At 40.1% G+C, this 12,604-nt stretch overlaps 1 protein-coding gene across 1 annotated transcript in view; it reads right to left on the bottom strand.

Moving 5' to 3' along the window:
* jagn (jagunal) overlaps positions 1–12,604 on the bottom strand; it is an 85,639-nt gene that overhangs the window by 8,416 nt on the left and 64,619 nt on the right. The window contains exon 6 of the mRNA XM_068346437.1: positions 1,737–1,859. Within this exon, the coding sequence (XP_068202538.1) occupies positions 1,737–1,859 (123 nt within the window). The remainder of the gene's footprint in view (positions 1–1,736; positions 1,860–12,604) is intronic.

The raw sequence follows: 12,604 nt of genomic DNA, 5'->3' as shown, positions 1-12,604 counted from the left end.
CACTCGAAGAGTGAGCGAGCTAGGTTTATTCATGGCATTCCATGCATCTCTTTTTTCTCTGGTATATTCAGCAATAACTATGCCTTAGAAATGGTGCTAGAGGAGTATTTCACTGGGCGACACAGGTTCCTCGCCCAGAAATAGATTTTTCCTTCGTCAAAATCCCTTTTCATTACATTTTTGTACAACGTAAAGTCCATTATTACTGACGAGTAGTTCTTTATCTAGCGACGGCTATTTATCATGGAATTGTTACGGAATAACATTTACTTCGTTGAATAGTTTTTTTTTGGAACATGAAATCAGAGGGTTTTACCATTTAGAGAAAATTATATAAAAAGTTTGACAAATTTTTCTATAATTACTTCACAATGAATTGAAAAAATATTTCAGTTGTTTAGGGGAAATACAATAGAAAATAAAGCAAAATTTTGAAAAAATTATTCTGCAATCAGCGGTACAACATAAACATAGAAATATAGGTTATTATAGAGTACGAAAGCAAGTTTATCAGATGGTGAATAATCTCGTATATAGCTTGAGTAGCGGATCCGCGGTCTCATAATGAAGGGGTTAACCGTGGCCTTTAATTTACCTTCAAAAACCCTTCCTGCTGCAAAGACTTATGATTACTGAACTACACCGCCATTAATTTTTGGCTAAGAGCAACACAATTTGCCAAGGGAAGAAAAATTAAAATCCTTACCTCGGTATTGGAACGTTTCCATAACATTCCTTGTAACTCGTACGAAACTTGCAGGTGTCTTCTGACAGAAAGGAAGGGAATGCATTGGTAATTCTTGAAAACTCCAAAGTCGATGGGTTACGCAACCAGAATCTGTATAAAACACACCCCAAACACACACATGGTTGAGGAAGCTATGGTAAAAATCTGTTGAAAATTCTCTCCTGGGTAGGAGAAATTAAAAACGGAGCGACGATTGCTATTTCACCGTCGCTCGAAGCACACTGAAGAAAGAATAGTTTAGACTTGTTCCAGCCGTCAGTGTTACCAACGGCAGGACAAAAGGAGGTATCAGGGTTGCCCATGTGGTAAAAATTTAGGAGGGTTAAAAGATTCAGGGCTAAATAAATCATCCTAAGGTAATGTTTATTAATAGTGGTAATTCTGGTCTTACCCGGCCTGTTGCCAAACATGACCTAACTACCTCCCAAAGTTGAGTCTAGTGTTAATATGGTTTCTTTCATTAAGGGTTCTGGAAATTAGCTACCCAGTACATATTTGATAGCCTCTTTAATCAATATAAATTCTTCTGCTGTTAAATCTTTGCAAAATTTAATCTTCTGTGCAATTAATGGAGCTCGGAAATAGCAGTTTACAATTACAGAACAAATAGAAAGATAATGGCTGGGCTTGAACAAAGTGTACAGGTAGTATTGTCTCCAGTATTAGTATGGGTTCTTGGCGATGTATTATCAGCTGATAGATGAATATCGGCATTGAAGGTGCAATGACGGTTCAATAGAACCTGAACTCATGGGTCTCCCAATTACACACTAAGTCCATCCTTTGTATGTTGAAATACTGGCCATAGTGCAGGGGAGACAATATTTCTTTGAGGTTTTATGTAGCATTGGATTCCATGTTCTAGTCCTTCACAGGAAAATCCTTGAAGACCACACACAGCACATTAAACCAAAAATAAAATGAAAATCAATGTATGAATATAAATTACTATGAAGTATGTATGTAATGATATAAAACCTTTCCTTACCTGCCAAAGAGGTAAATCTTGTGGTTCGTCTTCGGTACAATATTCGTAAAAGTCAGAAAAATAAATCATGGAAGCCAGAAGGACTGGCACCGTCGAGAGAAGATTGATGAGCATGAAGTAAACCTGCAATGATTCATATTATTACTATCAATTTTAAAATATTTACAAAATCAATAAAAAATAACTCCAGCTTACTTAACACACATTAATGGAATTTTAATAATAAAATTTATTACTTCTCTACTCATCCCATGTACAATTTGCTTTATTCTCTAAGCTTGACTTACATCGATATTACCCCCCCCCAAAAAAAATTCCTGCTCTTTCCTTCAAGAAGCCATTCCTCTACCCCACCCAGGCTACATCCGGGGACTAATGGTAACCTAAGATGTCGCTAGCCGCATTTTTTGTCTTCAGTCTTCGAAGTTGAAACTAATATCCTATCCTCTTGACATCATTAGTCACTGGGGAGACAGGTGGGCATGCATAAAACACCAAGGGAATATCGAAATCAATTTTATCATCAAAATTCTATTTATTTCCATGAACCTACCCTGATGTTCATATTGCTGACTCTCACACACTGATGGAGGTGAGTCAAGAAGGAAAGGGATACAAAAGTTTAGTCTAACAATAATATTCTTTTATATACCAGACACCGCTTGAGTACAGTGCCTCAGTACACTGTTACATCAAAGTTAAAGGTTGATGTTCTAAATTTTCATAAATATCTCTTCATTACCTATGACTTATCTATATACAGTAATTCACCCAACACTTGTATTTCAAAATAAGAAATTTTGGGACTAATTTAAATCACCTATTAACAAATGGAAAGAAAACCAAACTTTCATTAAACCACATACCTAATAATTAATGTGGCACCTAAAGCCTCGCACTCTTAGTATGTGTACCAAGATGCTTTCAGGTTTAGTTTACCAAAAAACAATTTTTTACACATCTAAGTTTCAGCTAGGATTCTTTCCAAAGGAAGATTTCTACAAAAAAAATCAGAGAGCATCTTTAATACTGTCTCATCTGATTTGGTTGCCACTCCCTATGAGCCTCTGTAACCAGTCTTTTAACCAGAAAAGATGTAGAAGTTTGGTCAAAGAACAATTTGAAAACCGCAAGCCACAAAAAAAAAAAAAAAATTAGGAACATTACCTCTAATGTCTACAGCTTTGGTCAAATGATACTTAGTAGTCATCACCGGACAAAGAGATCTAATCTCTGATGAAATCAAACTTCCTTTTCCAAAAATGAAATTTGAAAAACAAATTTGGTAAACCTTGTCTTAAAATCATTCTTAACTCTAAAAGCAGGTAAAATTGATAAGAACACCCGATGTTCTACAACTGACACCAGACCAGGAAGATCCTGCTGCTCCCAGGTACTTAGCCTCAGTACAGTATATTGAGGATGGCTATGAGGTTGGTAAAATTACTGGGAAGTATATGTTCATCTAATAACTACCTATGACACTGTGAACAACAGGTTGCTTCTTTTGAAACTTGGCAGAGTTATTCGCAACTCAAGCATTGTGCATATTGTTAGTAATGGCGGTCATTACGCCACCTTTTTCAAATAACAAAAGACCCCGCCAGCAAGCATGAGTCGAAATGCCACGAGTTTTGGGACCCTACCCAGAGTCTCACCCCCCTCCAACCATCCTATACCAGTCTACTCCCCCCGAGATCTCAATTTCAGCTACCTTCTACGAGTCACGTGACAACATCGAGGTCCCAGGAGAAGGAGGGAAGCGAGCTGTGAAGGATGTGGGGACACGTGATCAAGCCTGACCAATAGGACAGCGGTCAGGCCAATCCCCCCTACCCTCCCCCCCAATTGGGGGTCAAGTGGGGTTGATCTACCCAGGGAAAACTGGGATTTACGTCTTATCTCAACCTCCATGAGGATAACATCTCCTCTTCTTCACTCAACCTCCTTGAGGGAAACACCAGCTCTCTTCACCCTCAAGACATCAGGGAGGCAGGACCTCTGTCTACATATCTTTCCATAAGGGAAGGAAACCAGAGTCCTTTTTACTAAAGGTAAGGTATCTGATTTTGAGATTCTCAATATCCTTACCCAACCTCCCATCCCTTCCTTATCACACCCCATTTTTCCTTATCCTCTAAAGAAATCCTACCCACTGAACCTTGTATCCTATTCCCTATACCCAGACCACGTGTGCCGTTTAGTCCTAATTTTAATCAATTCACCCTGTGACAGTGTTGATTCCCATGTGTAACGTTTAAATCCCTAAGCTTGGCATTTTCATTTAATTTGCTTAAAAGTTTTAACCACACGACTTCATCGTGTTCCCAGCCGGTAGAAGTAAGTGTGCTGATAATAATTCAATTTATTTCCCCCTTCCAGGGAACGTGATTGCTGTGCTGGAGTTTCATCCACGGTCCCCCCAAACTCCATCCGAAGCTCCTCGTGGCATAAATTATAATATAAGTAATTAGCTGTTGTGCTCCCCCTTTCTTTTATTAATTTTTATTTAAATGTTATTGTAAATACATATATTTGTCAGTATTCCTTGTATCATTGCTGACTGGCGACCTACCATTGTTATTTGTTTTGTTATGGCCCTTGAGTCCCTTAAGCAAGGCCGGACTCGAACCAGTGGCCCGTAACATATTGGCGACCAAATGCCAGGATTCGCTAAGACAGTAATTTCAAATTAATTTTATCAAAGTCAAATTCCCCCCTTTTTCTGTCTTTAGCGACTTGACGAACCTCAATTTCATTTCAAGTAAATTATATTATCACTGGAGTTGGAACCGTGGAAGAAAACAGCAAAAGCATTCTATTCCCATTTTTAAAGTTTTGTGTTTATTAGTGCGTGTGTTCGCACCGCGAACCCATTTGTTTTGAAAACCACGTGGTAGATTTTAGTCCTATTGTTTAGCGGGATAGCCAACCGCGTGAGAAGTTGTGTTCTGTTTTTTTTTTCTCTGAGTGTTTATTATCACAGTGTTAAAATTCCCCATTTATTAAATATATTTTGCATTAGGTGAATGTCTTATTGTGTTATTTTGTGGTTAAAAAAGAAAATAAGTGAAGTGAAACTTAGGAAATTTTAGGACAAAAACCGTGGCAGGCTGAGCAGTGTTCATTTCAAAACATGGCCAACCTGAAATAACTCAGCCCATCGCCGTGTTTCCGAACGAAGCCAAGGTTTAATAGTCTGTTATTATTATCTTTGTCAATTGTTTACCAATTCTATGCAGACCCGAGATTTTAGTCAAATTATTGTACATTGGTAAGTGATTCACGCACATCAATCATCTAATTTTGTGCATGGAATATTTTATCATTTATCTTTAGGGCTAGTCTCATATCGGAACTTTTGGCTTACGATTCACGTAAACGTTTTACGGCCGTGAGGCATAATTCTGTACAGCAACGGTAAGACCACGTGGCGTTCCTTATTTCGATTTTTTTTCTTTTGATAGTAAGGGTTTGTAATTTCATTTTATTACTTTCGTGGGATATTATTTTCATGTACATTATTGATAGGGATAAATTTTTCATTCATATATATTGTGCAGTGAGTGATTGTTTAATTTCGTGGTAAAACTAAGTGAATTGAAATTTACGAAATTTTAGGAAAAAACCGTGGTAGACTAAAACACGTGTTAATTTCCTGTGTTGGTAACCGTAAGCACACGTGGCATTCTTTATTCCAATTTTTCCTTTTCACAGTAAGGGTATGCAATTTCATTTTGTTACTTTCGTGGGGTATTATTTTTATGTACATTTTTGAAAGGGATAATTTTCGTAAGATTGTGTAATATTGTTAACCTAAAGATAAAGGATTTATGATATCACATTCAATTTAATTTTTTCAGTCAGGGTATAAGATCATTTAGATGAAATATTTGGAGGTGTAATTTTTTAAACTCATTTTGTTTTTATTAAAGGGAAAGTATGTAAAGGGGTTGATGTTCTTAACGAAGCATTAAGCAATCTTCGTGACATTGTTTGTTTATTTAATTTGTCATACTATAAGTATAAATACAAACTTTGCTTTAAGGTCACAGAGTTGCAAGTGGTGGTGTTGCAAGAACGCACCCACACATTTTTACAAATCTATTTTTTTTCCTTGAGACTAGCATAGGAGGGTCACACATCGTGGAGATTCCATTTTTTTTCCTTAAGACTAGCATAGGAGGGTCACACATCGTGGAGACTCCATTTTTTTCCCTTAAGACTAGCATAGGAGGGTCACACATCGTGGAGATTCCATTTTGTTTCCCTTAAGACTAGCATAGGAGGGTCACACATTGTGGAGATTCCATTTTTTCCTTAAGACTAGCATGGGAGGGTCACACATCGTGGAGATTCCATTTTTTCCTTAAAACTAGCATAGGAGGGTCACACATCGTGGAGATTCCATTTTTTTTCCTTAAGACTAGCATAGGAGGGTCACACATCGTGGAGATTCCATTTTTTTTTTTTCCTTAAGACTAGCATAGGAGGGTCACACATCGTGGAGATTCCATTTTTTTTCCTTAAGACTAGCATAGAAGGGTCACACATCGTGGAGATTCCATTTTTTTCCTTAAGTCTAGCATAGGAGGGTCACACATCGTGGAGATTCCATTTTTCTCCTTAAGTCTAGCATAGGAGGGTCACACATCGTGGAGATTCCATTTTTTTCCTTATGACTGGCATAGGAGGGTCACACATCGTGGAGATTCCATTTTTTTTTCCTTAAGTCTAGCATAGGAGGGTCACACATCGTGGAGATTCCATTTTTTTCCTTATGACTGGCACAGGAGGGTCACACATCGTGGAGATTCCATTTTTTTCCTTAAGACTAGCATAGGAGGGTCACACATCGTGGAGATTCCATTTTTATTTTTCCTTAAGACTAGCACAGAGGGTCATTCATTGTTGTGATTCCATTTATTTATGACTAGCATAGAGGGTCATTCATTGTTGTGATTCCATTTTTTTTATGACTAGCATAGAGATTCACCCATTGTTGTGATTCCATTTTATCAAAAGACTAGCATAGAGGTTCATCCATTGTTGTGATTCCATTTTTTTTAAGACTAGCATAGAGATTCACCCATAGTTGTGATCTCATTTTTTTTCCTGACTAGCCTAGAGGGTCACCTATTGTATAGTTGTGATTCCATTTTATTTCGTCCAGCGTAGTGTCACCCATAGTTGTGATCTCAGTTTTTCCCTGACTAGCCTAGAGAGTCACCTACTATATAGTTGTGATTCCAGTTTATTTTCTCTAGCATAGAGGGTCACCTATAGTTGTGATTCCAATTTGTATTGTGTAGCACAGTTGTCAATTATATCATTACTTGTTTGGACGCATTACAACCGGACAGCCTAAGCTCACCCATTGTCGTGACCCTGGTTTTCGAGTTAGGCTCCTGTTCAATTACTTGCAAGGCTTGCTACTCGGTGATAGTTCTTTCTTGAGACGCATTTTTACAGCCATTGTGCATTTTCCCCAGCTCCATCTTCATCCTTTCTTCCATGAGACTCTTGCGTAAGGCTAGAACGTCTTTCCCCTCCGTGTAATTTCTTGCACGGTCAACATCGTACCTTGTGCTGTTGAGTTTGTTCTTGTCGCTGTCTCCACAAGAAGTTAGCAAAATGACTGCTGCTGAGATCAGTGCATTTGTGGATTTGGCAGAACGACAAGGCTATGAGGGGGAGGCCTTGCGAAGGTATGTGCGGGAACTCACGGATGAAGCCAATGCCCGGAGAAGAACGGAGCAAGAAAGGATGCAGTATGCGAGAGAAAGAGCGAGAGCGTATGAATTAAAGAAGCGGGAAATAGACGCTCGATTAGCCCCGCTCAATAACTCGCTACCTCAACCTAATGGTGCCAACGACCAGCAGGACAACTGCAGAGAGAACCAGTGCCTTGAAGGAGTCACCAAAGAACTCCCTACAGTGGAGTTCCAGATAACCACACCCCAGCTCCATAGGAAGTGCGTACTAGGGGAAATGAGCGACATCGGACATGAGGGCTACGATTTGCGCTTGGGTCAAGAGCCCATGACGGTGGTACGAGTGCCCCTCAGATGCAAGAAGGCTGCCAAGCCGGAGGCTAAAGCATTGAGGACGCGACCTGCAGGGAAAGACAACTGGCTAGGTACCATTAACCTTGGGGAAATACCTTGGCTAAGTGAGGAGGCCCAAGAGTTTTCCTCCTCCAGCAGTGAGTCTGAGCCTCATACGCCAGAAGTTAATTCTGGTGAAGGTGTGCTGCATCCCACCACAGGGGATAGAGCTATTTCCAGCACCATGCCATAGGTCTCAGAGGAGGGCCAGGCGTCTCCCCCTTCCAGAAATGAGTCTAAGCCTTGTACCCGAGAGAGCTCCCCAGCTAAAGAAATGATGCTTCCCAACAGGCCAGAGGTCTCAGAGGAGGACCGAGGGGCAGCACCCATCATTCCAGAGACCCCCAGGAGCCAAACAGAGCCCATCAGATTTCAGCTGTCGGACAAGACACTGGAAAACTACGAGGAAGTTGCTGATTCAGACAAAGCAGAAAGAATTACTCTCTCAAAGGAAAACTTCCTGCAGAAGGATGGGGTGCTCCTCAGAATCACCCGAGGTTCTCACGATCCTGCTGAGGCCCTGCGTCAGCATGTAGTTGTCCCCCATAATTCCCGCTTGTCGGTGCTACGAATGGCCCATGAGGGACTGGGAGAGCACTCTGGGGTGAAGCGCACAACCCAACTGCTGCAATCCCATTTCTTCCGGCCGGGCTTGCAGAAGGGTGTTAAGGCTTCCGCAACCTCTTGCCATCCGTGCCAAGTCATCGGTAACTCTAAGAAAATAGTGCCAAGGGCCTCGCTCCAACTTATCCCATCCATAAGTGTTACAGAGATGACACAATTCTTTTATTGGTTTGGCTTTCTAGCCACATTTCAGAGGGATGAGGGTTTCCACTTCATGGCAGAGGAGTCACGACCTCTGACCATACTTGTGATTCATTTTTGGCTTCACCAGGTGCAGGCAGGAATTCCCAACTGTGGAGTTTACTTAAATGGCAGCATAAATTTCTTCCAGACATGAGAAAAACTCCAAACTCAAGAGAAAGAACTCTCAGGCATGGGCTCATCTCTTGAGCACCTTGCTTCCTATCGCGCTGACCATGTGTTCCCACAGACATTCCTAACGGACCATAACCATCTAACCTACTTGACTGAGCTACGTAATGGGAATAAAGGGCTCATGAGGTGCGGCATAGACCTCCAGAACTACAACTGGAAGGTCAAGCGCTTAAAGAACTCGTATGAGAGAGATGTGTTCTCCCGGCATTAGTGCCCAATGCACAGTGCCATGTCTATAGCGTAGTCATAGTCAGTAGGTAAATCAAGTTTGTATGAAAAAATATTAATTGGCCTTGATGTCTCCCCTGGTAGATAAACTTGAGGAGCCATCTTGGCATCATTATTTGCATTTAATTTATTTTCATGTATTTATTTTATCTTTTTTTTGCATATATGCCAATTTTCTTTAATTTTATGCCTACCACTGCACTAGGTCACTTAACTTTAACCATCTTTTACATTTTAATTTTCAATTTTGCATTTTTTAATTTTTTCAGTTGCTGCCTCACAGCCAGCATACTTATTTCTATGTGGCACTTAAAGTTAATTTACTGTCAAAATAACGTAAAATGATGACCCTAGTTGCAGCTTAGATATTTATCCATTATCGTGGTGAGACTCACTGAGGGAGGAATCATTAAGACTAGTGGCTTCAGACCTTACTTGCAGAGTTCTTGTCCTGTTTTAGGACAAAATCTCTGCTAAAATGGGGGGCTGTTAGTAATGGCGGTCATTACGCCACCTTTTTCAAATAACAAAAGACCCCGCCAGCAAGCATGAGTCGAAATGCCACGAGTTTTGGGACCCTACCCAGAGTCTCACCCCCCTCCAACCATCCTATACCAGTCTACTCCCCCTGAGATCTCAATTTCAGCTACCTTCTACGAGTCATGTGACAACATCGAGGTCCCAGGAGAAGGAGGGAAGCGAGCTGTGAAGGATGTAGGGACACGTGATCAAGCCTGACCAATAGGACATCGGTCAGGCCAATCCCCCCCCCCCCCCAATTGGGGGTCAAGTGGGGTTGATCTACCCAGGGAAAACTGGGGATTTACGTCTTATCTCAACCTCCATGAGGATAACATCTCCTCTTCTTCACTCAACCTCCTTGAGGGAAACACCAGCTCTCTTCACCCTCAAGACATCAGGGAGGCAGGACTTCTGTCTACATATCTTTCCATAAGGGAAGGAAACCAGAGTCCTTTTTACTAAAGGTAAGGTATCTGATTTTGAGATTCTCAATATCCTTACCCAACCTCCCATCCCTTCCTTATCACACCCCATTTTTCCTTATCCTCTAAAGAAATCCTACCCACTGAACCTTGTATCCTATTCCCTATACCCAGACCACGTGTGCCGTTTAGTCCTAATTTTAATTAATTCACCCTGTGACAGTGTTGATTCCCATGTGTAACGTTTAAATCCCTAAGCTTGGCATTTTCATTTAATTTGCTTAAAAGTTTTAACCACACGACTTCATTGTGTTCCCAGCCGGTAGAAGTAAGTGTGCTGATAATAATTCAATTTATTTCCCCCTTCCAGGGAACGTGATTGCTGTGCTGGAGTTTCATCCACGGTCCCCCCAAACTCCATCCGAAGCTCCTCGTGGCATAAATTATAATATAAATAATTAGCTGTTGTGCTCCCCTTTCTTTTATTAATTTTTATTTAAATGTTATTGTAAATACATATATTTGTCAGTATTCCTTGTATCATTGCTGACTGGCGACCTACCATTGTTATTTGTTTTGTTATGGCCCTTGAGTCCCTTAAGCAAGGCCGGACTCGAACCAGTGGCCCGTAACAATATCATCCAATCACTGCTGAGTAACTGACTTTTTGTTGAAATGGACTGCAGGAAAAGCAGATGATGAAAACAGAAGAGCAACCTCTCACAGGGGTCTGTGTTGGCCCCCTTCCTTTTCTACATCTACATATATATTAATGATCAACCAGTTTACAGTTAGCCATAGATTTATATATGCAGATCATCTGTGTCTGGCCATTCAGCCAGATTCATTTACTACCATTAGGAGAAAATTATCAGATGCTTTGAAAGATCTTAATGAATACTGCAAGTAAAACTTCCTAAATGCCAACTCAGACCAAACACAGGTATGTGGTTTTCATCTTAAAAAATACCAGGCAAAAAGGGGGTTGAACATCTCATGGAATGATAAGAAAATGAAGAATGATAGCTTTCCTGTCTATTTAAACATCACATTAGACCGAACATTATCTTTTAAGGAGCACGTGAGGAAAATGAAGTGTCAACCAGAAATAAGCTCCTTAGCAAACTTGCCAATTCCAATTGAGGAACAAATCCTCAAACAGCAAGACAAAAAGTTCTGGTACACAACTACTCTATTGCTCACTATTCTGGGAAAGGTCATGTCATTCCCATAAAGTTGACACTGAACTCCAGCATGTCGCAAAATTACTGGTGCCTTAAGACCAACACCCTTCCAGTACTCTATAGATTGGCAAGCATTGCACAGCTGAACATTCGCCAAACATCTATTCAAAAACCCATAAAATATAAACAAGAGAATGATGAAAGTCACATGCTCTATGATCACTGGATGGTTAGAGAAAGATTGAAATCCTGTAAGTGCTTCATAACCCCCACTTGCCTCAACCCCATGGAGTCAGCAACTTACTGCCTAGAACACAAAAGAAAAACAGACCACTGCCCACAGCTTACCTGGTGAAGCCATCCAGAGCTAATGCAAATCTCTTCCCTATGGAATAAACCTCTGTGGAAAGGATTGGCTTACTCTTAATTGAGCAAGAGTAAGATTTGCAGGGGCTTGAGACAATCTTGATAAGCAGGGTCTCAGGCCCCTCTGCTAAGTACTCATGTAGGCCTCCCACCCAGACAATGGACCACACACTTCACAAGTGTGAACAGGTGCCAATCTCTACAGATTTGGACCTCTACAAATGTAATCAGGCCACTATGCAGTGGATACAATGATGGGGCAATAAGATACGATGATGATGATCTACAAAACCTAACTTAAAAGAAATGGGTTGTAGTTTACCTGACGTTAATGCCAACAGAAAAGTTCTAGCTATGATACCTTAAATAGTAAGATTTTTTTAAAGTTAAAATTCTAAAACTTTTAAAAAACATGTTACATTTAAATAAAAAATATAATTCCCTTGACTACTGGAGGTTTCTCAATAATAAAAGGACCTAAACACATCCATAATAATGCCAGTATCATAAATCCAATCCTAAATGCTTGAGTACAGTATCAAGCATGGACCTATAAACCATAAAAAGTGGAACTGTCATCCTCTTTATGTGAAATATGGAAATGCAGAAATTTAATACCATCTAAACTAGTCCAATTACTGATGTATTTCTTGATTTGCACCAATAAAAATAAACATTCCATTGGACTTTGATAAAGCCCATTACTACGCTGTCTCTTAGAAACTAAAATAGACAATCTGTGACTACTAAAGCAATACTGTATAATCTATAATATAGCAAATTTATAGAGCCAGGAAAAAAAACCCTTGTCTTTGACAATACAGTGGACAGTCTTGATGTAGCAAGACGAAATGTGCAAAGGTTTGAATACTGTACAGAGCTCTTAAAAGAGGATGCCTGACTAGACTGATTGCATGGAAACCCTCCTGATCACTTTGACCACAGAGACCTTGGATCTGGAAACCACTTTCTTTGTAGCCAAAAAGGAATCACCAACATCATCATGCTGTTAATGGACCCAATCTAATCCAGAAAATAGT

The sequence above is a fragment of the Palaemon carinicauda genome, chromosome 22 (genome assembly GCF_036898095.1).
Source record: "Palaemon carinicauda isolate YSFRI2023 chromosome 22, ASM3689809v2, whole genome shotgun sequence".
In the NCBI taxonomy this organism is placed as follows: domain Eukaryota; kingdom Metazoa; phylum Arthropoda; class Malacostraca; order Decapoda; family Palaemonidae; genus Palaemon; species Palaemon carinicauda.
This window is presented reverse-complemented; position numbering and strand designations above follow the sequence as displayed.